Raw genomic sequence first — 27202 nt, 5'->3', positions numbered from 1 at the left:
CTTGTAACAGCCCAAGAGGCTGATTCTATTATCTCCATTTCACTGTCACAAAAACAGGTTCAAAGGAGTGAAATGACTGTCCCAAGGTTACACAGGAGGGTAAGCTGATGTTCCTGGGAGTCCACATTCCTCTCCTAGACACCTGGCTGCACACTGATGCTGCCATTGCCCATCTGGTTTGCTAGAACAATCCACCAAGAGGACTCACTCATGACTCTTCCAGTAACAGAGCAGAGGCCCAGAACAGCAAGGAACATGGTGGGATCCCCACCCAGAGCGAACGAAAAAGTGAGCCGAGAGGTAAGGTTATAAAACAAGTGACTTTCGCTGACTAGATTTTCCGATTCTGTTGCCCTACTCTCTATTTCATAAGAGACTGCCTTTTCAATTCCAAAGGCACCAAGTGAAAAGGTCACTGTATAAGCAACAGAGAAAATGAGGACAAATGAGGGAACAGGAAATGCTTTCTGATGACTTCCTCAGGGCTCATATAATTATTATTACCTTTTACCCCCTAAGGTGGAGTCCTCGTTGGTAATCAGATATAATTTGATCACCAAATGCAAAATGCCTTGTTAAATGGACTTCCTTTTAAATTCCTAACATATTTATTTTGATTGCTTGCTTCATTTTGTTGCCCTTGGAGACCTCCATGAATACTAAATGCTGGTTATGAGAGCTTATGTATGTTTTTTTCATTTATGTTTTTGAGACAATAGTCATTTTTCTGATTTAGTCACTACATAAATGTAATTTCAAAAGTTAAGCAGTCACTTCACACATTTTGGGGGTTTTTTAAAATATGTTTAAAGTTTTTGCTCACACCAATATTTTTTCCCCTTAGAATCTAAGGTCTATTAGAATTACATAACTTTTTTTTTTTAATTTATAATCTCCTGGCTAATTCCTTAAATGTTATCCTTGCTTTTAGGAAATGTCTTTAGGGAATCTGAGAGGGAAAACTAAAATGAGAGCAGAAGTCCAAGTTTTAGAGGGAGTGGCTGAGCCTAATTATCAGCAAAGTGGGACCATGTGTAAAAAATGTGTACAAAGCAGGTTGCCAAGGCAGAAAGTTACTGCTGAGACATGTACATGCTGCCTTAGGAAAAGGAGGAACCTAGTTTTTCAAAGGCAACAGCCAAAAGTCTTCTTAATTTTGTTTCTTGAACCCCCTGAGTTGGGATACATAAGGAGATAGGGTCATTTGGTTTGTAATCTGTTAGGCTAAGGCTAAGGCTGTTTCCAACTGCATTCCAGCCCCCTCACACATACAGACGAATTTGCTCACCTTCACAAAGTTATCTTAACACAAATATGAAGATCCCACTGGAGCTTGCTCTGTCGGCCAGCCTCCCCCACGTAATCCTTTGTAGCACCCCTCTCCCCACACCGACAATGGCTGGAGGAGCCCTTCTGTCTCATTCTATCACAGCTTCCAAGGACAGGCTTGGCAAGCAGTGGTCCTCTGATGAAAACGTATTTAAAAATGGCTACGTACAGTCTACGAATCTCTTTCCTCTGTGGCTCGTTGTTAGCCTTCCAAGGCCATGTTTCAAATTCAGATTTTCTGGTTTATTCTGTGTGATCATAGTCCCACCGTTTCTAGTGCTAACATCCAATTTGACAATTTGTAGATCATGGGCTTTTTTTTTGTTTTTAATGTTTATTTATTGTTGAGAGAAAGAGAGAGACAAGAGTGTGAGCGGGTGAGGGGCAGAGAGAGGGAGACACAGAATCCGAAGCATGCTCCAGGCTCCGAGCTGTCAGCACAGAGCCCGACGCGGGGCCCGAACCCACGAACCATGAGATCAAGACCTGAGCTGAAGTCGGACACTTAACCGACTGAGCATCCAGGCACCCTGATTATGGGCTTTTAATTAGCATGTAGATCAGTCAGAACAAACTCTGCCACCAAGACGGGCTGCAGCTGGTTTGTGCGTCTTCCTCCCTGATATCTAAGGGAAAGGTGCCACGACCTAGGTAAGTTACTTCGGCAAGGTTGCTAACTTCTCTGAACAATCATGATAACCATATGATGTGCATATGCATTCTTGTGCAATATTCACAGTGCTTTCACACAGAACAAAGGATGGATAAATGCAAAAGTGGTGCATGGGACTTTATCCTTGGGGGGAGGACACCTGGCAGAAAATTCTGGCTCTATCTAAACTTGGCTACTTCGGGTAAGTCACTCATCATAGTCTCAGTCTCCTCCTCTGTAAAATGGGTACAACAATACCCACTCTGCCTATCTTCTAAGTTTATTATTAGGCTTAGGTGAGATGCTTCCTAACTTCTCCCACTTCACAGAAAAGGATAACTTTTGTTTAGCACCCTGGGGTAAATGCAAAGGTTTTGAGGCTGCAGATGACCACTCCTGGACTCTAGCTGCCCTACCTGACTATCCCAAAGGCTGGGATTAATGCCTCTACACGTGTGTATGCCAACTGCGGAGCTTTGGTATATGAAAATATTTAAAACAAACTTTAGCTATCTATCTATACACACTCACATTCACATATATCCTCCTGATATATATATGTGTGTGTATATTGTACCCCAATGTTTATAGCAGCACTCTCAACAATAGCCAAATTATGGAAAGAGCCTAAATGTCCATCAACTGATAAATGGATAAAGAAATTGTGGTTTATATACACAATGGAGTACTATGTGGCAATGAGAAAGAATGAAATATGGCCTTTTGTAGCAACATGGATGGAACTGGAGAGTGTTAGGCTAAGTGAAATAAGTCATACAGAGAAAGACAGATACCATATGTTTTCACTCATATGTGGATCCTGAGAAACTTAACAGAAGACCATGAGGGAGGGGAAGAGAAAAAAAAGTTGGAGAGGGAGGGAGCCAAACCATAAAAAGACCCTTAAAAACTGAGAACAATCTGAGGGTTGATGGGGAGTGGGAGGGAGGGGAGGGCGGGTGATGGGTATTGAGGAGGGCACCTGTTGGGATGAGCACTGGGTGTTGTATGGAAACCAATCTGACAATAAATTTCATATTAAAAAATAATAAATAAAATAAAATAAAATACAGAAGAAAAACATATAGAACACCAATTTCATTTCTAAACAAATTACACAATCTAGGAAATGTAGGGATAGAAGCATCAATTAACAATTTGAGTTATAACAAATATATGTGTGTGTGTATCTGTGTGTGCATATGTGTGTGTGTGTGTGTGTGTGTGTGTGTATACCTGTGTGTGTGCGTATACATATATATGTAAAGTACTAAAACCTAGGCCCATGGTCATCATATGGCAGAACATGTACAAGACCCCAACCTCTTGTCACTTCAGATACAGTCTGTCTCAACACTGTGCTTTCAATTATCCTTAACAATTAGCGATTTAGGAAAAAGACATGTGGCTAATCACCGAGGTGATAATTTAGAGAAGTGGAACATTTTGTTGCCTTCAACTCACAGCCAGATCACTCAAAGCAGTAGAAAGGCTGGCACAATTTCAATCATCGAGCTAACGATTGTAACCTTGTTCCTGTCTGTGTTCATGTCCATATCCACGTGCAAATCTGTGTCTGTCTTCTACTTTGGCAGTACGAACCATTAAACTTAGGTATGGAACTTCCACATGTGAGTGAGGGTTACAGGAGTGCCTAGATTCTACCGTTGTTAGGAAGAACATAATCAGCTCATGTATGTGAACTACTCAAAAGAGTCGTGGGAAGACTTTCTAAGTGAAGCACTCTATACGTATTTATGACTATTCAAAACAAATCTTATCAATCCGTTGTAAAGAGATACAGGAACAAAACAGAATGACTGCGCTCTGGAGAATTCTTTCATAAAGATGTATCATTAGACTGTAGTATTCAAATAGTGGCAGCAGCAGCAGCAGCAGCATCTGGGAGCTTTTAGAAATTCAGAGCCTCACATCTACTACATTAGAATCTGCATTTTAACAAGATCCCCAGGTGACTTGTGAGCACATTCAAGTTCACGAAGTGCTGCACTGGAGTACTTCAGGGCTTATATGGAGACCCTTGGGTCAGTTGTATTTCCGGTGGGAATAATGCAAAAGCAGTAGTGACTCAGAAAATCTTCTCTGTCCTACTGATGTATTCAGAATGTAGACTAGGGGGTGGGGTGGGGGGCAGTGACCATGGACATGCACCTCCTCACTTAGAAGGCAGTCCCATCTGAATGAAACAAAATGCTCTGTGCAAGGGATCACGAGAACGCACGTCAGCACGGATTCATCAGAGGCCCTCATGGAACAAGACTGAGATCCCGTAACTGTTCTGGCTTGAGGGGGAGGAACAAATACAAACATAACACTTCAGAAAAGGAGGTGACACCACTAGGAAATCTGCAGTTTTCCAAAGGAACATTAGGAGTAAGTGGAGGGGAAGGAGGAAGTCACTTACATTAACCCAGGGGTGCTCAAGGACCTGCACAGCCGAAAATCGCTGATCCACATCAACCAACAGCATCATGGTAATGAGCTCCTGCAGAAGGGAACGTTCGATTCCATTTGTCTAACTTTTACGGTAGCAATCTGAGCATTTTCATATGCAGAAGTTCTCTTTCAGTTTGGAAAAGCTCTAAATCTTAAATATATCCGCTCAACTTACCCACAGCCACCTAACATCTTTAGAAGTTAGAGGAAAGGCGAGTATTCAGAATTATAAATATATTGCTTATCATTGAGAAAAAAAAATGATGTTAATATTAGAATAAATTTCATTAAAAATGTATTTAGTAGAAAAGAAATAAATTATACAAGTTAAAGAATTAATATTCCTTTCTTTGCCTAGAATTTTGTGCTTTAAAGGCAGATTTCTAAGTTGGTTTAATACAGAAATATGTTAAAATTGCTTCAAAAATTTCCACATCAATCAATACCAATAAAATGGAACTATTAAGGGGCAAACGATCTAATGGTTCTGAAATTAATGAGACTTCCTCATGAGCTCCAAATGATTTGGACCAGGAAAGCACAGCTTGGGTTTTAATGATGAGTCTGTCATACATCTGTCCACCTTGGATTAGAAGTTCCCATGTAACAAAATGGTTAGATATGTGTTATCCAGTTCCTTACATTCACAGGGTCTGAGTACCAGTCCGTGATGGGGATGATTTATTTCCATTGATACAGAGATTTCTACCTTAAAGTTCTCATTATGTTCTTCTCCAGCTTCAGGCTCCTTTGTGTAAGAAGGCATTCATTGACTTTCCAACCTGGGCCAGAACTTATTAAAGCAACTATTTTGTGTGATGCCCTTTGCCAGGTGTCATGGGTGTGTAGGAGATGGTCCTATCTGTCAATGACTTTGAGCCCTCTTGTTACGGAGTGATGGCATAAGGTAGTAAGTTCCTGAAGAGACTGCTCACAGGCAAAAACAACTCCACCCCCATGCATTATCACCCCACCTCCTATCACCTTTCTGCCTTTCCTGTGACACTTCTCTCAATTCCCCACATTTTCCTAGGCCCAGAGGTAATTAGAAGTCCTGGACGGCTGAAGAAAATGAAAGCCTTGGACCTAACGTGCATCATTTTCTATGGAAAGTGGCCAGGCGGAAAAAGTCAGGTTTTCAATTGAACTCACTGAGGACACAGCGAAAGGAAAGGCATATACACCAAATAATCAAAAGTCAATTATTTCTCAACAAGAGTTTTTTCATAAATTTAAGTCAATGCTTGGAGACGTAAGTTTAAGGAATCAATTAAAAAGTTTTCTTTTTTATCTCAAGTTCTACTATCGTCTCCATGTAAGAGTTTTACAGTTTTCTTAGATACTGTTCTCTTCTTAGTTTAATGGGACAAAAACGACATGCCTTGCTTCCCTCTGCCTTTATATCCTGGCTGTCTTTCAAGATCCAGGTTAGATTGTAGTTTCCTCCTGATATCTGTGTGGATCATTTCAACGTTTGAGCTTCCTTCACTTTCATTGATTAACTAGTTGCTTCATTCACTCATTCCTTTATTTATTCATTCATTTAATACATGTTAAGCACCAGTTATGTACTGGTCACTACGTAGACACTGATGTTACAGCAATAAACAAAATAGACACAAATCCTTGTCTTGGGAACGTTGTGTTCCAGTAGGAGAATCAGAAAATAAATTACATAAGTAGAATGTATCCACCTATCTAAATCTACCTGTCTAGAAAGGTAGAAGGCTAGTTACATGGTATACCAGATGGACATGTGGGTGTAAGTACTACACAGAAAAATAAAGCAGATGAGGAAGATAAGGTGAGCCAGGTTGGTTAAAGAGCTGTAACTGAAAGTGGGGTGGTCTGGGAAAGTTTCACTGAGAAGACGAAATTAAGTTGAGACCTGAAAAAGGTAAAGCAATAAGCTGTGTGGCAATCTAAGGTGGCCTGGTGCGGGTAGGGGTAGCAAGAGCCTGTAGCAATGTAACTGGAGTGGCAACAAGGAGCAATGAAGCCAGGGAAACAGAGGCTCTTGATAAGTCGGGATGGCTATGAACAGAGGACTTGATGACTGTGAACTCTTGGACAACCTAGTAATTATAACCAAAATAGACAGAAATCATATTAACAATATCATTAAGTCTCCCTGCATAAGACGAGTCAAAATCAGTAATTCCATTAAGGCGCACAGGCTATAAGGAAGAAGGCACTGGAAACCTACCTTGGCAGAATCAGAAACGTTATCCCAGTACGGAGAAGGAAAGTCCACTTGCCCCATCAAAATCTGATCAAAAAGCACCTCCTGGTCATCACCACTTCTGTTTAGATGAACAACGACAAGGGAAAAACAGCACTAAAATGTCAACTCAGAGTATGTTTCTTCATTCTTATACATTAGAGCCTTTCCTTTCCCCATTAATGTGTAAAATGTGTGTTTTTAAGCAATTTAAAATGTCAATATGGAACTGTTTTGGTAAATTAAGAAAGAATGAGTTTTTAAATTATATGAGGAAGATTTATGGAAGGCATGTAAATTAGCATGTACAACATAGAAAAAAATAACAGGCACTGCAAGCGAAGTTCTTATTATGTTCTTTTCCTGCTTCAGGCTCTTTTGTGCAAGAAGGTGGAATGGATCACTCAGAGAATAGAGCAATGCTTTGTTGGTGAGGAATAAAAGATTACTGCCCATACCCACGGAACGGAGGGAAACCACACAGCAGGATGTAAGTGATTACACCAGCTGCCCAGATGTCCACCTTGAGGCCATATCTGGAAAAGTAAGTGAGGTTAGAGTTAGCAAAGTCAGGCCAGGACAAATTATGGGGCATAGCAAAATAGATGACTCTTCTATTCTAAACCAAAAACCAAGCTAAACAAAATAAAAAGCCCAACAACAAACAATAAACTAAAACCCACTGGCTAATCAGAATTCAAGGAAAGAATAATAAAAGAGAGAGAGAGAGAGACTAAGACACATGAATAAAAATCAAAGTAAAAGCATGCTTATGATCATATCCAAATATCAGTAAGTGAGGGGTTTCATCAAAAAGGTTTATTATAGCCATATCAGTTTTAAGATAAGGTGGGACCCTTGAAACTATACAACTCCCTGATTTTAGAAATAACAATTACATATAGGACATTGCCAATTTATTTTTTTATTTTTTTAATATTTATTTGAGAGAGAGAGAGAGAGAGCAAGTGCAAGCAGAGGAGGGTCAGAGAGGGGGACATGAAGAATCCAAAGCAGGCTCCAGGCTCTGAGCTGTCAGCACAGAGCCTGACGCGGGGCTCGAACCCACAAACTGTGAGATCATGACCTGAGTCAAAGTCGGACGCTTAACGGACTGAGCCATCTAGGCACCCCAGGACATTTCCAATTTATAAAGCACCGACATATATTATCTTATATGCTGTTTTTCTAACAGCTCTTTACATTCCCAAGGATAAGTATTGTTGCCTATATTATAGAGGGGAAAACTGAGGTTCAGTGAGGTAAATAGTCTTCCTCAAGATCACACAATCTGTGGCAGAGCTGGGTTCCAACCAGGATCTTCAAGAGCCCAACGCAATTCTCTTTCTACCCCAGACCCCTCCCTCCTGGCAGGCTGTCAGAATACTCACAGTAGAAACTGTAGATACGCCTCGGGCAACACCCTCTGAGGGAGGTCAGGCAAGGTTACAGATGTGGGCTCCCAACTCACTCAAATTTGACGAATAAAAAAGCTCTCATTACCCTACATCTCACTCTTGGGATTTCCCGATTGGCATTCCCTTGTCATCTATTCTGCATTTCTACCTTTCCGGTCTATGGTTAAGCAGAAAAACTATCTCAAATGGGTCATAGTGGAGCATATAACCTAGACCCTTGGGGGTGGGTTGGTGCCACTAATTGGGGGGAAAAGTAGGGCCATCTCTCCTTGCTGCACCACCCTTTCCCAATCCTTCTGTGTAAGGGTAGTACTTCAGAACGTCGCCCATGATCCTTGGTAAGAACTAGGCTCTTTTCGGAAAGAGCCCTTTATTCACACAGACCTGAGTTCAGATGCTGACTGAACTACGATCTAGTCATGAGCTTATGTGATATTCAACCTTCAGAGTAAGATTATTCATATGCACAATGGGAATCATACCATCTACTGTAAGAGTTAGAAGTAAAGGAGCTTAGGACCTGGCGTGCAGTAGGTCCTTACTAAGTGTCAGGCCACCCGCCTTCTCCCCCACCCCCACCCCGCCCCCATTCTAGAGGTTTTCATTCATCTGATACGGCTGCACACAGAAACCAGAAAATTCCCAGTGGCCCTCTGATGCCTAAGGGTGTTTGTACTGCACAGATAATCAATGGACCGCCAAGAGAGCCAAAATGAGACTGGGACGGGAGAATGAGGACAGCTGAGAGAAATAACCACAGGAGACTGTAATCACCACACACAGCAGTGTCTGTTTCTTTTATCCAAAAGCAAGTTAATTACCATCGCTATATGTTTCCCTGTTAGTCCGAACATTTTTTACTCTGAGGTTAATAACTGCTGTTCTACCTTTAACAAAGGCCAAATGGAAGCCTTGAACAAGATTGCAGTAATTGGCAACTTGATTGGGGAAACAGAGAAAATGGCTCCCACTTTCAAGTTTAAAAAAAAAAAAGAGTGAAAGAAATCTGATAGCTAATTCTGTCCGGATGGCACAGAGCAGTACATTCTCCTATTCTTGAAGCAGACTAGTTCTTTGACAAGCACAGCACTTCAATAAACACACGGAAAGCATTTACCCAGTCTCTGCGATGATTTCTGGAGCCACATATGTCGGGGTGCCACAGACTGTGTACAGGGGGCCGTCTACAATGGTGGCCAGTCCAAAGTCACCCAGCTTCAGCGATTTGCTGCCATCTTGGTGTTCGTACACCTACAGGAAAAGCAAAGAGTGAAACTGCCTTAAAACGAAGAGCTCAAAAGCTCTTTCTTGAAGAAATGAGGGCGCTGTGGTTTAACTTTCATGTATTTATCATAAAGTAAAAAAAAAAAAATGAGGCAATTCTGCAAGGATATACATATGAGACTATCTTTTTTTAGATGACAGCAGAACTGGAAGCATGGCAAACAGCCAGCAAATGGAAATTCAATAATAAATTGCGGTAGTTCATACAATGGTGTGCTACATGAGCATTAACATGGCGATGTGGGTTTATATTTATTGAAATACATTATTTTTGGGAAAAAGGGGCAGATTTCAGACTGGTCTGCATAAAATGTGTATTAAAGAAAAGAAGACGTAGAAAGAAAAATGTCAGAAAGAACACAGTGTTCGTGTGTCTGTCTCTGGGTGGTAGGATTAAACCAGATTTCTTGTTTTTTTGCTCCTCTGTATTTAATGTTTTCCACAATTAAAATTGATTTGTGTAACACAATGAAATATAGTCTCCAGTGCAGTATCCCAACTTATGAAAATAATTACCTCTCCATTTTAATATATAAGAGGCCTTAAAAATACAGTTCTTTAGTAACTGAACAAAAAAATCTACACAAATATTAAAATACTTCATTTTCAGTGGCCCACATTTCCAACAAAATCTATTTACATTTTTTTTATTAATAATTGAAAGGGATATTAACATTTCATTTCACCTGTGGCAATTTGGAAAGATTTATCAGGTGCAGAGTCAGCATTCTGCCCAGGTTTCCTTATTAAGGCAGTAAAAGTCTCTAGTCTTTCACCCAACAAATCAAGAAAAGGATGCATGTGACTATAGGCAAGTATTTATACTGCTTTAATTCCAGCCCGTGATCAAACCAAATGGGTCTGCTCTAAAAAGTATTCCAAACAACTTCTACTATTTCAAAGAAAAGATCAAAGGGCATTCAGAATTCTAATTCAGTGCCCTCCATTGGAATCAATAAGATAAAGAAAACCACACTAAAAAGCTCCTATTCCCAGCAAAGGCAGTCACCAGGAGATGCCTTAAGGAAATGGTGAAGTTTTCCATGCACATCAGAATAATTCCTCCCCCAGCAAGTTGAAGCCTGAATGTTCTTCTGTTGCCGCCTTGTGATCATCTGTACTTGCTACGGCGGTCTGACCTCTTGCGCAGTAAGACATCTCTCCACACATCAGGAGCTCCACTACCGTTCGCACACCGCGTCTCCCTTTCCTTGGCAAAAGTACATTAACTTCTCATTTCACTGCCGCATAAAGTGCAGATGTTTGGCTGGCTAAGCTGTGGTATCAGCATCGATCATTTGGATCTAGCTGTTTTGGCAGAGGCGGGGAGTCTGATCCTCCCTTTTGGAGTGACTGTGTCTTTTCTGGGCAGAAAATATCCTTTTATGTTTTCTCCACACAGAGCATGGAGTCTTCTCCTTAAGGGCTTCACCTCCATCTAGACTGGGCATGTGGGCAGGTGTCCAGAGACTTGTGGGGTCTCCTGCACTTAGGTCGTTAGGGCAAAGACAGTTGCATGTCCCTCACAGATGTAACTTTGCCCAGTTGTCATCTGGGATAGACACTGTCCTCACTCCTTTAACAACGCAGCTCTAGCCCATCAGCAGGAGCAAGTTAGGGGCTCTGAGGCATTAGAGCCACAAAACATAATATCATACCCAGCCTAAATGTTTTCCAGCAAAAGAAATCCCTAAATCATAGTTTTAGTGCATAAGCCCTTCTGGCCATCCAAATGTTTTTCATGAGCAGAAACCTGAGATGGAAATATATCTAGAAGATCGTCTAGTTTACTTCCCAGACAAAGCAGGATTGTTTACTTCCTTACTTCCGTTTTCTTAGTAATAACCTTCCTAAAATGTGAAATAATCTCTCGCTTTGAGGTTCTGTTAGTCCGAACATCCACGGGGCGTGTTTTGTGAGGTTGTGCAGATGCAGGTTTCAATTTACGCAACTCCATTTGTACAGGAATTTTGTGGTTTTCCTCTAAACGTACTATCTATACTCACCTAACTTTATTCAAAAGTTGGACGAAAGCAGATGTTGGCAGATCCAGTCATAAGTCATATTTTGGTTCTGACTGTGACTATGTAATTCTCTTACATGTAGCAAAGGTTTTATTTTTGAGTATCTACATTTTGATAGGATTTCCATCTCATACATAGCCATGTGATAGTTATATTTAACGTAGCCAAACAATAAAGTTCAAAGTTTCAACAACTAAGGGAAAACAAGCGCTAAAAAAAAATTGTACCTAAAATTTAGGATTATGTGAAAGCAGTAATCTTCAAAAATAAAACCAACACCTTTTAAATAGAACACAGAATCTATCATTTTAATGCTCTTTTTATCTTTATCACTTCCACGGTGGCCCCTTCCTCTGCTTTGAAAAAACAGAATTTCATGAACATAAAGTAGTTAACGTGATGCTTATGATAGACAATAAGAACTGAGAGACAAAAGCCTAATCCATGTAACTGAAAACATTTCTAGACACAACTACATTAGAAATGCTTCGGCAAAATGTTTTTGCAGGTGAATAAATGTCCAGGCTTTTCGTTTGGAATTGTGTTTCACTTACTTACTGTCAGGCAGGGCAGGAAACAAGGTTGCTTTGGGTTTTTCTCTGTCAACACTTTGGGAGAAGGATACAGAAGAATATATTCCAGCGTTTCCTCCCCTCCAATGGGAGAGCACCTTTCCTGAGTCCCCACACAGCCACCTCACAACTGGGGTTCACCCTTAGCGTCTGCTGCACCCTGAGCTGGGCTCACCCTTATTTATGTCTTATGGAGCCAGATACAGAGGGGCATGAGTGAGGCCATTGAAAAATGTAATTAAAACTCTGTTCAAATCGCAGATTGCTAAATACATCTGTTTCAAACACACACACACACCCTCACGCACACGCACACCCACCACTCGCAAAACCATCCCCCAGAAAGTATTTTCCCAAACGGCAGCTATAAATTCACTTTGAACTGAGTTTTTAATTAAAAGTTAGGAGTTGGAAAAGCTTCTAACAAGTTCACACTTAAAATGTGGAGTCCTTGGCTTATAGTGCTCCCTGAATCGATTGTGATTTCGCTCCTCTGCACATCTCCTCATCCTGACCATCTTCCACGAGGGACGTTAACTGGCTGCAAGTACGGGCTTGGGCAGCCTGATCCAGCAAGTGGGGTTCTGGTGTAAAAAGGACTTTGGCCTTCACTGTATTGTAAAGCTTCCATAAAACGCGACCCACAAGTGAGGTGGGAGTACCTTGTCAATCAACGAGTATTCACAACATGAGATATAATTTAATGTTCATCCCAAACCCTTTAAATACTCTAGATGTTCCCCCACATTTTAAACACTGAGGGGCTATTAAAGAGACGGGGATTAGTGCAAATTACCAGTGTGTAGTGCTTTCACTGTTTTAACTAAGCAATAAAACTGTGTAATTGTACAACACTAATTGAATGCAGCTACCCATAATTGTGGGCGGCCATATGTATCCTATTACCATAAAGATTGTCAGTATTTTGTAAGCTACTCTTGTGATCATTGCAGATGGCTACAGTCAGAGAAGTTGTTCTCTAGGGTTTATTATATGGCTATAAAGACATCCCATGATTTGACAGACTAAATGTGTTAAATGGCAACAATTATGAAAAAGGTTCCAATTAAAAGCTGAAGGCACGTCCTACCAAGAACAGATATAGTGAAAGGTCAGGTATTAGGTTTTTGGCACACCAGCATTTCGCACAGGATTTTTCCTTTTTAAAGAAGAGTTTTATTTTTGTTTCTTTTCTTTTATTTAGGGTTTTGCAGTAGCTGTAACTTGCTGAACAGTAGATGTTTGGGCATAGGCCTGATTTCCTTTGGATTAGAAACTGAGACCATTTGGAAAAGTTATTTGAAAAAATAAAAGATTTAATATATAGTCATAAAATGCAGCTGGTGGCCATAAAATAATATGAAAATTCACAGATAACCTGAACCCAGGCAAATGGTTTCTGAGATTCCCATAATAGAGAACTAAGAGCTGACTAACATAACAGATGTGTTGGGACAAACATAATTCTCAATGTTGCTGTGAATTCAAGGATAACCCTGTTGAAATCCTGGCTAATGAATCATTAGTATCCACGGAAATATTTTCACAGAGGAGCTCAATAGGTACTAAAAAATTATTTCACCAAATAGAATTGGACAAAGGTGGCATGAAATTGACAAAGCCATGAAAAAAAAAGTCAATTTACTTTTTAACCAATATGGTATCCCTTTAAAAAGACGTTGCTTTTCCTCTGGCCATGGTATATGGCCTTTACGATCCTAAGGAAAATAAATTTAAATCTTTAATCTTTGAGAAGTGAAGTAAAACAACATTAATGCAAGAGATTATTTTTTTAAAATGCACTTTATGGTCCACATACTTTAAAATTAACCTCCTGGAAAAAAATTAATTCTTAAAAAAACTATCTTATACCCACATGTAAAATCTTTATGAAATCAAAGGTTAAATGAAATAATAACAGTGAATGTCACATAGAAGTCAGAAGAGGGGTAACAATAGCAGAGCGAAAAATAAAATAGCTTTTAAGGTATTATCTAGAGATTTTTGGGAAGACAGAAGGATGAATGGAGACTCCCGGAAACCTGATTCTCATCCTCACGTTAAAATCATCATGAAACTATCTCAAAAGGAGTCCTATGCAGCTGCATTGAGATACACAAAACATGCGCATTCGGGATTCTCTTGGCCATTGTACATACTAGGCTTTTGCTAAAACTGGGAACTCAGTGTCACTGCCATTTTAAAAACTCGTATTACATTTTTGACACACGAGTAATATCCAACATGTCACTGGAGGAAAATTAGAAAAGACAGATAATTATAGAGGGAAAGGAATTAAACTCACCCATGATCTTGACACCTAGAAATAACCATTGTTAGCATTTTGGGGTATGAACTTCCAGCCCCTTCTTTACCTCTCTTTCCTGCCCTTCTCCTTCCACTGGACAATATATCCTGAGTGAATAAGCCTGTATCTACATCACGATTTCCAGTGGCTACTGGATATTCCATTGTATGGAGGCACCATGATAATAACCCCAACATCTACTACCACCGCTACTTAGTAAGCACACAGGATACACGAGGCATTGTGTTGAGGAGTTCATGTTCATTACCCTATTGGATCTTCACAACAACCTATTAAGTATCTTACTGATATTCTGCAGATGAGAAAATTGAGTCTCAGAGACGTTAAGTAACTTTCCAATGTTGCACAGCTAGTAAGTGGCAGAGCCAGAACTTAAGCTCAGGTATGTCCAAGTCTAAGGTTTTAACCATATGTCCTCCTCCCTCCTCATCATGCTATTATTTAATTAATCGGTGCCCTGAGGTAACTTGTTTCCATATATATGTATCTCTATTTTTTCATACTAAAGCCCACTGGGATGAATATCTGTATGTATGTATACATATCTGATTTTTTTTCTTTAGGTTACCCTTCCAGACTTAGAATTACTTGGTCATAGAATACACATACTATTGAAGGTTTCTGTTATTTATTACCAAATTACCTTTCAAAAAACTTCTATGAAGTTACTCTGCACCAACATGTATGAGATGACTGGTAGTCTAATAACTTTGGCAACGCTATATACTATTATTATTAATCTTTGCTACTCCAATAAGACCATGTCATTTTAAGTGAGATGAGTGATGTTATTTCAGTCCTTAATCACAAAAGGGATGAGTAGTGCACCAGACAGACCTGGGCCAACCACGGCAGCACACTACACTTTTATTTCCTGTCTTCTTCTTCCTTGTGCCATCATAGGTCCTTGGAAAGGGTCCTCAGCAAATGTGTTAGTAAGATAACTGGTATATGATTGTACTAAATAATGTTTGGGGACAATGTTGTTTTTCTTCTATTTTTCCCTTAATTTTTATCCAAATTCAGAGAGCAGAATTTTTTTTTCTAAACACCTATAAAAAATAATCATTCAGTGTCTGCGTGGACATTTTATTTTCATGTATGTATGTATGTATGTATGTATGTATGTATTTTTGAGGGGGCGGGAGCAAGGCAGGGGCAGAGAGAGAAGGGCAGAGAATCTGAAGCGGGCTGTGCGATGACAGCGGAGAGCCCGATGTAGGGCTTGAACTCAAGAAACCGTGAGATCATGACCTGAGCCAAAGGCAGAGGCATAGCTGACTGAACCACCCAGGTGCCCCTCTGATTGGACATTTTCAATGACCACAAGCTACATATAGTAAAGGCTGTTTAATTTGCAAACTGGTGCAATTGTTAGAATTTTTTTTTTCTTATATCAACCTCAAATCTCTCAGCAATTAATGTCTTCTCTTTAGAGTTCGGTGCTCTCAAGTACAGCACAGAAAAGTTTTTCCATCTTCTGTGTCATTTATTTGACCAGAGCCACCACACTCTACTTTCTCCGTCCCTGCTGTGGGCTAAACTCCAGGCCCCTGTCATGCTGTGCTCAGAGTCCTCACCAGAGTGGTAATCGGTATAAGCGAGACAGAGGACTCTTGATGTAGCACTCTTTCGGTGAAAGGAGTCTAGGGGCACTTTTTTAAGGAATCGTATCACACTGAGGCTCACACTGAAGTTACGGTCAATTAACTGCCTTTCACGTGGCCTGGCCAAGTTTTTCCATTGCTGCTTTTCTGTAATGATCATTAAAACAACTCTACCAAGATCACTCAGTCCATTGGGATTTATGTTCCTCTCTTGTCAAATTTCATCTTACTGATTTTGGACCCTCATAGAGCCAAAGATACTTTTGAATCTCAATTCTGTCATTTGCCGTAATACATCTTCATTTCACATCACTAATAATGCTGACTGGGTGACAGCTAGTGACAGAGTCCTGAGAGGCCCCTGTCTCCTTTCTTCTGGGTCCCGTGACCATTAATCAACACTTCTGGTTTGAGATCATATGACAGTGGACTGACTACAGAATCTACTCAACTGTACTTTTGTCTATGACTTCTACATGCACTCTATCTGTGGCTTGTGTACCTTGTGTACCTTGTTGCCTTGTGTACCATGGACCTCTTTGGGGATTAAGAGTTCTGGGATTAAGGCAGAAGGAAATCCACTCATCTCCTGGGCTTGGGGCTGGCTGAACCGGAAATGAATCCAAGCTGGAACACCCCATCTCTTGGTCATACCTGGTCATCCCTTGGAGGGAACAGGGTATCTTCCTGCTATGTATAATCTATAGAGTGACAATGAGAGTCATGTGCTAGGCATGCCATTTTGATGGGCAGCTAGAAACAGGTACAGACACCTGGACAGACAGTTTCTAAAGGAAAATTTCTGACCAAGAGAAGCAGATTCTCTGAGAAACTGCTTTCTTCCAGAGAGTACTGGGGAGTTTAGAAGGAAAAAGTTTCTTGAATATAAACTTCTGTATTTCAAGAAAATTACAGTTTATTTCTGGAATAAATAAATAGTGATGTGAGTTATATTTCTGCCACTAAACACTTTAATTTTCCTAAGGAGGTGGCATCTGCATACACATTTTTAAAAGATCCTCCCAGCTCCTTGGAAGGAAGTCAGGCTGCTACTGAGGACTTTTCCTGCCAAGGGTACAAGCCTGCCATCTAGTGGTGACTCCTGCAAACTGGATGCGGCTGATCTCCGTAAGAGCGTTTTCACGGTTTTGTGTGTTTTTTAAAAAGCAACAAGTTCCTTTTAGTTATATATCATCTCACACACACACACACACACACACACACACACACACACACACACACACACTGGTTCTGCGCATAAGTGCAGTTGGGGAAACACTGCACTTTGTCTCCTCATTCAGTGACATTTAGACTGAAGCCCATGTGAATCCTCCATGTAATGAATGAGGAATGGCCTGGACCTGTCATGTTGGATCTGTCCTCTAGTCTGGGAAGAAGTGTCACTCATTGACTCATTCTTTCATCTCATCCACCCTCTCACTCCACCGGTCACTCATCAATATGATCATTAAGCTCCAGGCCTGACAAAGAAAAAGAACCATGGAAAATCACTGGCATGATTAACTTGTGACATCAAAAACCAAAGCAAAATGAAACAAAAACCTAGTAACGATACAATCATAAAATTATAGGGTTATTTATATTGGGTCAATTCCCAGTTCTCACCCCAAATGTGGCTGGAAACATCACTGTACATCAAATCATGTTTTCTCATTAAAAGGCTTTGATAAATACTTCGACTTGAATAGATCAATATAGGTTCTTAAGGCTAAGCTACAACATTTTTATAGAGTTCTGTAAGAATTAAAAATAAAAAATTTTGGGGTGCCTGGGTGGCTCAGTCGGTTAAGCGGCCGACTTCGGCTCGGCTCGGGTCATGATCTCGCGGTCCGTGAGTTCGAGCCCCGCGTCGGGCTCTGTGCTGACCGCTCAGAGCCTGGAGCCTGTTTCAGATTCTGTGTCTCCCTCTCTCTGACCCTCCTCCCCTGTTCATGCTCTGTCTCTCTCTGTCTCAAAAAAATAAATAAACGTTAAAAAAAATTTAAAAAAATTTTTTGAAAGTTCTATATGTATAATACCATATAAAGTGAAATCTATAGCTGAGTTAGGAATTTAAGAATAATACTTTGCTACTTATAACAATCATTAAACACTTAACTAGCAAAAATCTTGTTAGCAGTCCAACAATTTAGGCTTTTTTGAGGTCCCTTTAATAAAACAGTAATGCAAAGTGTGTTGTGAGGCCTTTTTATTTATTTGGTAAGTTTATTTATTTGGGAGTAAAAAGATGGATTCAAAGTCTTTACATTAAACTTGTCATAGCATTTTTCAAAAATGGCCTATAGCTCTACATTTTGCCAGGAGATGCCAAATCCATGCATGGGTAAATACTAAAATTTTAAAAGCAATGTCAAAAAAGATGGAAGATGATTTTTACAACATACAATTTATCGTGAAACAGTTTTATTTTTAGGAGTAATTTAATTTTTACTACAAATAAATGGGGAATAAAAATGAAGGAAGCTAATAGTGCCGTATTATCTCTTTATCTTCATAAAATCCCCTTAAAGGAGGCTCAAAGGAGTTAAGAAACTTGTTCAAGGTCATAGGACTAGCCAGTCGAATTCCGAGTAAAGCACTTGGTTTTGAACTTTGGTCCATCTGACTATAAATCCTCAGTATGTGAATGTGCCTCCCATGACGATTCTCTCTTATTTCCACAAAAAGGTCAACAGAATGTGACATTAACAGAAGTCCCAAGTTCAGTTAGTGACGTCATCCTAATTTTGTTAAGCTTATTTTATTCTCCTACCTATTTTATACTATAAATAGATTTATCCCTGCAAAACTCACCAAACTTTACTGCTTTCTGAGAGTAAAAAATTCCTCTACTAGAGAAGCAGAATTACTTCTGCTTCTATATTAAACCTAGACTGCAAATGACTCCAATGGCATGTGTGTATTTCATATTCTTACATTGGAAAACAAAGGAAAAAAGGAGTGAACTTTTTTTCTTTTTGAGCAATTTAGAAAGTAGAACACTGGAAGGAGCACAGTGCTTTCACAGTGTCCTGCAAATTGTAAGTTTAGAGACAGAACGCTGCTAAGTAATCATTTATGGCATTTACAGAAATAGATAATGCTCTGGTGAGAAGCAAGTGAACGATGCCACACAAAAGCAAACTGCTGAGGGGGGAAGGGAAACGAAACTTTAATTTTCAATCACGGAATTTTCAGGGTTTAGAGAAGTTTTGAAACAAAGGCTCAGTTGTGAGTCTGTTCCCACGAGACCATCCTACATAATTCAGGACACAGGAATAATGAATGCAGACAAGAGAAAATTGCTGCAGTTTACGGAGGCAACTATGCAGAAGAGAATGTTCAGGCTACTGCGGAGATGTGGAATTTGAGGTGCAATTAAGTCAGAACTCCGTCGATTGACCTCAGCTGCCTTCCTTAGCCAGTAGCTACAAGCTTACAAACATAATTGCAATTAACTAACTGCTTGCATATTTATTTCTTGAATGCCGATTTAGCCTACTTGAATGTCACCTCAATGAAGGTCTGTCTCTCTGTCCCCTGGCACAGAGCAAGCACACAATAAATATCCCTAATTCGCAGCTTCACGGGGTCTAGTGGTTAAAAGCTTAGGCTTTGGAGCAGGACAGAGCTAGGTGGAGATCTTGGTTCCTCCACATGTGAGTTATAAATGGCTCTAGGCAGGTCTTTGAACTTCTAGGGACTTAGTTTCCTTACCAGTGAAATGGGACAGTAACAGAACTTACCCCACATGGCTGTTGAGAGGACTGAATGAGAGAATGAGTGAAAAGCGCAGGGCAAGCACACGGGTGGGTCTCCATTACAGCAGATGTCCCCAGCATTTTTTGTGCGGTGGGAGTTGGGTGGCTCATCTGCTGCTAGACTTGAATGCTCATTCGGGTCATGGGGTGGGGGTGGGGGGGTGGGGGGGGGAGTGGGGAGGGAGCAGAGCTTGTTTCAGTGAAGATCTGTACCCTGTCACCAGTCACCAGATTCTGATTTGCTAGGGCTACAGGGAGGCTCAGAAATTTGCATTTTTAACAGGCATCTGGGAGTAGTTCAGATGCAGGGAGTCTTTGGACCACCCTCGGAGAAACACTGCTTTATAAAGAGAATCCGCAATTCCCAGATTTCTGAAGAGATGAACAAACTAACAGTAATATATAATACATGACTCTTGGGCCCAGATAATGGAAGTAAAAGAGTAAAAGAACTAGTATCTTGGCGGGGGGGGGGGGGGGGGGAGGGGGGGGGGAGTAGACAATGAATAGATTTCATTAAAACTCCAGCCTGGAGAGCCAGTAAAATTTATGTTACTCCCATATTCACCAGTGACAGCTCCTTGATGCCCAGTCTCTGTCTCCTCAATTTTTTCCAAAACTGTCCCCTGAACAACTGGACTAGGAAAGGAACCTCACTTGCTTGCATAAAGAATTCTCGGCGTTTCCCCCAGAGATGCTGAGTTCATGTGAAAGCAAACCAAATGGTCATAAAGGAGGGTCAGGACGTCTGTGATTTTAAAAATCAGTCCCCGTTATGATTATTTTTATGCCGAAGGGCTGGTGACTTTAAAACTCACGATTTACTGTCTTAGCTTTTAGATCATATTATCGAAATATAAATTTGGGAGACCAAGGGCTTCCTTTTTTCTTTCCCCAAGTAAAAACTTTTCACATCAAAATGCCGTGGATAAATAATAGACATGTAAATGCTCACGATTATCTTGGCTTAGCCCAGGGTATTAACCACAGCCCTAGAGTTTCCGAGTTCTATTCCCCCAACCCTGTCTCAGGTTTTTATTTGCTAGTGATTAGTCAAGTACTCCTAATGGTACATTAACCCTTATAGATAAACTTAAAAGGCTAGTTTCTAGCTAGTTACTGAAGTCCAGCTGGAAACTAGCCCTTAAGGTAGTTTCTTCCTTCTAAAAAAGGAAGAAATTAGGAAAGGAAAAAAGAAAGATTGATATTCACTCATGCGTGCTTGGAACTCAAGACCCCTGAGGTTAGAATCCCTCTTACCAGGAGGTTCTCTGGCTTGATGTCCCGGTGGACAATGTTCAGGCTGTGCAGGTATTTGATGGCGCTGGCCAGGTTGTACAGCATCCCACTGGCGTCTCGCTCAGTGTATTTGTTAGTGGAAGTAATGGCATCAAAGAGGTCTCCTCCCTGAGAAGAGAACGGCAGGTGGAGCAGCACATTAACAGATGGTCCGATCGGGCCGCCTGGAGAGGAAACTGACACGCTAGCAGGGACATGAATGATACTTGCAGAGTCTTTGGGCTCCCAGGGCTTTCCCTGCCACTTTCCTCTCAAAGGCTCATGGACTCCATGGAGATTTCTCTCCCCACTGGGAAAGCCAGTGGCATCTCTTCCAGGGCTCAAAGAAGCAGGGCAAGGACTCCCTGCCATCCAACACACAGTCGTTACCACAGCCCTGGCCCCGGTGGAGAGGGGGAGCCAGGTCTCCAGGGCAGCAGCCTTGTGACACACACCCGGGTGCCCCGGTGGCACGTGCTACGTGCCTTGTACCAACTGCCAACAGAAGTTCAAAGTCATAATCCTAAACCTCCTCAAATAAGAAACAGGTAATAGTGCAGACCACACCCTTAACAAAATGTTCTGCTGGCTTCTGAAATTCACACACACACACACACACACACATTCAATTCCCTTCAATCTCTAGATTTAGCTCTCTTGGAGTGGGCGTAGTGTTTTCTTTTTCAATAACGTGCTTCTTTGTAAGGAGCAGAGGAAAGGACCAGAAACTGTCATTTGAAAGATGAGAGAGAAAGAGAGGAGGAGGGAGGGGGATGGAAAAATTTCAAGGAAAGTTTTCTAGGACCATTATTCATCGGAACTTTTGTTTCCCTTGTTCCTTGCTAACTTATTGTTATTTGGAGACACAGAATGATTGTAGGCTCCAATTTTAGTTCTATTTATTTGAAGCCCTTTCAGAAATTTGGGTCTGATTTACTAACAACGTTCGCATCATTCTTGCACACAGTGCACCAAACAGCCGAGCACAGGAGCCAACTGTGTTCATCTGTTGCCTCAGGTGGTAAGGGATTGCATTTTTGTTTTTAAATAGCAAAAATAAAACACAGCCCGTGCAGGCTGACAATTTTCGAATGTCACCTTCTGGCGTGGCCTCTGCTCCCCTGTACAGCCTTAACTCAGGGGGCTTCTCCCACGGTCCATTCAGTTCCCAAACTAAACACATACTTTTGTGTCAACATGAACACTTTCTCTCAGCCTTCTGTTTCTCTCAAAGGCGAGGCTGCCAGATGTGGGCTTACAGGTTGTCTCCATGCCTCTCCAGGAGGTGGGATTTTCACTGCGGTCTGCATGAACAGCACCCCCATGCAGCCGGATGTGTGCGTGGCTGAGTACAGCAACCCCACAATGACTCCACAGGTGTCCTAGTTATCCAGGTAGGCTCTGGGCATCCTGTATCCCCCCTTCTTCTGCATCCTCAACAAAGCAGTCAGCCAGTCCTTCCCATAAGGCGTGCCACATGCACAGCCTCCCGGGCCACCCACTGCATCTTCCGGGTGAAGGTTTTTGTTGCACTATCCCTGGGGGCTGTCATGTGGCCTCACAAAGTGCCCTCTCGCCAGGACGTTCATACAAAACATCCGGCAAAATGACTGTTGCCTTCCCACGTGGCATGGTGGCATTTTCTTCTCCCTTCAGGAAGTCAGCATTCCTTTCCCCCATGGCTCTCCATGCTCAGTTGCCCTGCTTCATGCCAACCTGTTTCATCTCATCTCCTGCCACTAGCTGGACCAATCAGTCACCTTTATGCTCCAGCCAGGATATTCTTCCCAGATCATTAAAACATGCCCCGATCTGGGGCGCCTGGGTGGCGCAGTCGGTTAAGCGTCCGACTTCAGCCAGGTCACGATCTCGCGGTCCGTGAGTTCGAGCCCCGCGTCAGGCTCTGGGCTGATGGCTCGGAGCCTGGAGCCTGTTTCCGATTCTGTGTCTCCCTCTCTCTCTGCCCCTCCCCCGTTCATGCTCTGTCTCTCTCTGTCCCAAAAATAAATTAAAAAATGTTGAAAAAAAATTAAAAAAAAAAAAAAAACATGCCCCGATCACCCTGCATTCCAGACCTGTCCTTAGAGCCCCCTTCCTAGAGTGTCCTTTTTTTTTTTTTTTTTTTTTTTTAGAGGAAGAGAGAGAATGCATGCCAGAGGGGCAGAGAGAGGCAGAGAGAAAGAATTTTAGGCAGCCTCCACGCCCAGCTCAAAGCCCGACTTGGGCTCTATCCCACAACCCTGGGATCATGACCTGAGCTGAAATCAAGAGTCGGACGTTTAAGAGACTGAGCCACCTAGGCGCCCCCCTGGAATGTCGCTTCTAGTCCCTTTGTCTTTCTAACTCCTGCGATCAATGAGGGCCTGGCTGCAAGGTCACCTCCCCCCACAAGGCCTGTCTTCCTTGGAACACATACTCAGTTCCCATGTGCACACATCTGTAGGCAGAAGTCTAAAGGCCTATTCTTATTAATTATGGAATTTCACTCATAATAACCGTTACTTTACTGTTTTCCAGAATATAAGCCTTGTCTATCCTATAGCTGCAGGCACTCTGGCATACCACTGGACATTTAGGGTTTGAGAGGCATAGCCCTAGCTAGATGTCTCAGGGGGCAAATGTTGTGGGAACCTTTCAAGTCAAGCCTAGGGTTGGCCTTCACTTCCTGGGATACTTCCAGACCTGGTCTCACAGCAATTCGGGGTCAGCCTAAATTTAAGGGTATGATTTGGTGGTACAATTGAGAAGTCCCGATGCTGGACTATGCAGACACTCTCAGGCCTTGTTAGGCTAGCTTGGTCCCCCAGAGGAAATTCGCAAAAGGCTGTTAAGTGAAGTGAGGACCTCCCAGTGGTACTTAGCTATTGTCGCCTGACTAAGCAAATGAGTGACAATCACACTAGGCTTTCCCACAAAATGTGTTCCGAACTCTTAAGCCTTTGCCTCTTTCATTTCTCAGCTTGAAGTTTAAGTTGGTCTTAACTCTGCAAAAATCAGCCAGTAAATGGGGGATAATCAATGTTTAACAGCACACACAAGGGCAAGAGGAATGATTTAAATTTATTGCTCTAAAAATTAAAGTCATGGGGCGCCTGGGTGGCTTAGTTGGTTGAGCGTCCGACTTTGGCTCAGGTCATGATCTCGTGGTTTGTGAGTTCGAGCCCCACGTGGGGCTCTATGCTGACAGCTCAGAGCCTGGAGCCTGCTTCGGATTCTGCGTCTCCCTCTCTCTCTGCCCCTCCCCCGCTTGTGCACTGTCTCTCTCTGTTTCTCAAAAATGAATAAATGTAAAAAAAAATTTTTTTTCTTTTTAATTAAAGTCACTGTAAAAATATTACCCTTGGTGCTAGATAAAGTATATTTTATAATATTGGTAATTACCAAACTTTATATGGCAATAAAGCACCAATATGAAAATCTTCTGAATAACTGAAATCAGCCTTTCTTTGTTGAAAGAACAGTTTACCATTTTTTATCTCCCTCAGCTTCAAATGTGACAATAACCTATATCACTATAAACAAATAAGTCCCACCTCTCTGAAGGAACAAATCCTAACATGAGGAAGGAAAAAGGAGGCTTCACCTGTAGAGATAAATAGCCACTAAGAAAAAAAAAAAGCCAACGGCTCTAAAGTAAAGCAACTCTGAATAATAGAAGTTTAAAGGCTCTTCGAATGAATATTTTTTCTATATAGTAACAGATTAGTTTATCACATGCTGTCTTTGTCTTAAATCTTTACCCAAGGAAACACCACCTTCCACAGTATTGATTCCTGCCACCAGCTGGGGTGTGGGATTCCAAACAGGGTTCCTGGAGCCCAAGGCTCTCACTGATGGGTGTGCACCGTTGATGCAGAGGGTGGTGTGACCAGTTTACGACATTTTACAAGTGAAGTAGAAATGGGTCACACCTTCAGTTAGAGCAACAAAATAGAAAAGTGAAAACTATCACTCCATGCAAACTAAACATTAAATTTATAAAAACGTTTAGTTACTGAAAATGTTAAATATGGAAGCAGAGGCAAGAGATGAGTCACCTTTCACGTAGATTCAGCCGTTATTAACATATGGCCACTTCCATATTCTATGATTAATAAAACACACATGTAATCTTATGTGACAGGACAAGGTTGTAACATTTACTGAAAGGCAGCAGAATATTCACATGATTGTTAAGACTGTGCTGTTTCTCTGTTAGGTTGGTGACTAAAAGATTAAAGCCTTTCTTAAATATAAGAATGGTTGGGACATTTGCATGCCGCTCATGAAAATGTGAACGATTTCCACTAAAATGGTAACAACAATGATCGTAATGGTATCTAACACTTTCTGTGTGTTAGCAAGTGCATGATAGAAGCCATCCCTCTTGTTTTCACCATAACACTCCTGGTAGGTGCTATTATTCTTCTCATTTTACATATGAGGAAACTGAGGTACAGAGAGGTATACCCAAGGTCAGAAAGCTGTTGTAGGTCAAGGCTGAGACTTGAACTCTTGCAGTAAAATTCTAGTATTAATACTCTTCACCATTATGCCAATGCATAGAAATGAGAGACTAAACACTGATGGAAGGGAACAAAGGAGAGCGCGCTATCTATCATATAGAAAAGCATGGTGCCTCGTGTAAGTTTATTCTTTTTCTAAGATACACACCTTTACTAGTTCCATGACAAGATACAGTTCTGTTGGCACATCCATCTCTTCGATCAGAAGAACAATATTGGGATGCTTCACTCTTCTTAAAATAGACACCTCATTCTGGATCATGTGCTCCTGTTCGAGGGAAAAGTTACCTTAATCAATATACACATCAAAACATATGAGGAGCTAACTCACATGAGTAAAGCTATACTATTTGAGGATCAAAGGAGATATATTTTGGTAAAATATGATGAATGTATCTTAGATCCTGATATTCGGATAGCCTACAATCACCACAAGTTGTTAAAGGTCCTCAGATGATGCTCGTAAATTTAGAACCTATCAGGATAACTCTAACTGCATATAGAAGGATGGAATGAAACTTAAATCACAACGGTAAATGAAGCAAGTAAACAAACAATGATAAGTGACAGAAATAACATACAGTCATTCCAATTAACTTTTATCCCAAGAATATCTATAAAGTTATATTCCAATAAATACATAACATTCTATTCCACCCAAATGAAACCCCTAGGGTGAACTTATCTTTGGGAACTGATCTTTGTGTTTCTATCCCCCACAAAAATGTATTTTCACAATAATAAACCTTATACATACTTTGCCTCGACATTTGCTTTTCTTGATAATTTTCAGAGCATATTCCCTAGCAGTTGACCTGCAAAGAGAAAATATTTGTGAAAAATAAATTTAATCTCAAATCTACTGAGTCATTTTGGTAAGGATTAATTTCTTACCCCATAGATCTTGCATCAAATAGATGTAAATGCTTTATAAAAAGAAAACACCTCTTTTTTTCCTTTTTTCAAAGAAATATGTATATCTTAAGGGGCTGACCAAGTGTGCGGACAACCAGCATGATAGCATAGAAACATCTTGAGCTGTTAATGTTACCAGATTGTAATAATGTTCCCACCATTATTGCTATTGCCAAGCGTAACTCTTCCTGCTGGGTTGCCCAGCCCTGCCCTGCCCTCTGAAGTGGTGTGGTCAGGACATAAAGCAGACGTGAGTTTCTGCCCTTCTACCCAATCTCTCTTGAGGTTCTGTCTCCACGAAGTGTGGCTGTGACCGTTTTCTGGATGGCTCTCAAGGTCTTACTGAAATCTCTCAGTACACAGCTCACACTCTTTAGACTCTGGTTCAGTGTGCAAGTCTACGAGTTCTGTTGGAGAAAGCACGGATGATGTGTCCAAGGTGTACAGAAAGGGATATGCCCATTATCTGAGCTTCTTGTGACTTCTTGGGCCTTCCGTGGCAGTGTCATATCACAGAAATAAGACAGAGGCGACAATTAGTTCATCTCCCAAAGCCACAAGGCAGCATCAAAATCAGGACTCTTGAGGTCTTGAGGACTCTGCTTCACACACAGCCCAGCCAACACTGCCCTCCCCACCATGATGGGTGTGGGAGGGAGGGTTTAGTCACCCAGCTACCTTTAAATAGCTTCCTAAGTGGTGTTAGCATTTCTAAGATGCTGTAGTGCCAAAAACAACCGACCGCTCTATTGTCCAAGGACACGACGTATACTTAATAAGCATAAGAAACCACTATTTTACAAGCATTGCCATTTCATTTCTGGTGGGAAACCGAGACAGCTTAGCTCCT

At 41.2% G+C, this 27202-nt stretch overlaps 1 protein-coding gene across 7 annotated transcripts in view; it reads right to left on the bottom strand.

Annotated features, from left to right (window-relative positions):
• The window catches only part of DCLK1 (doublecortin like kinase 1), a 348909-nt gene that overhangs the window by 31656 nt on the left and 290051 nt on the right, over positions 1-27202 (bottom strand). For all 7 annotated transcript variants that reach the window (XM_058687477.1, XM_058687468.1, XM_058687488.1 and 4 more), the window contains 7 exons: positions 26195-26252; positions 25586-25705; positions 20915-21061; positions 9195-9328; positions 7118-7195; positions 6645-6741; positions 4407-4487 (listed from right to left, as the gene is read on the bottom strand). In XM_058687477.1, the coding sequence (XP_058543460.1) occupies positions 4407-4487; positions 6645-6741; positions 7118-7195; positions 9195-9328; positions 20915-21061; positions 25586-25705; positions 26195-26252 (715 nt within the window). The remainder of the gene's footprint in view (positions 1-4406; positions 4488-6644; positions 6742-7117; positions 7196-9194; positions 9329-20914; positions 21062-25585; positions 25706-26194; positions 26253-27202) is intronic.

The sequence above is a fragment of the Neofelis nebulosa genome, chromosome 1, assembly GCF_028018385.1.
Source record: "Neofelis nebulosa isolate mNeoNeb1 chromosome 1, mNeoNeb1.pri, whole genome shotgun sequence".
NCBI classification, from domain to species: Eukaryota; Metazoa; Chordata; class Mammalia; order Carnivora; family Felidae; genus Neofelis; species Neofelis nebulosa.
This window is presented reverse-complemented; position numbering and strand designations above follow the sequence as displayed.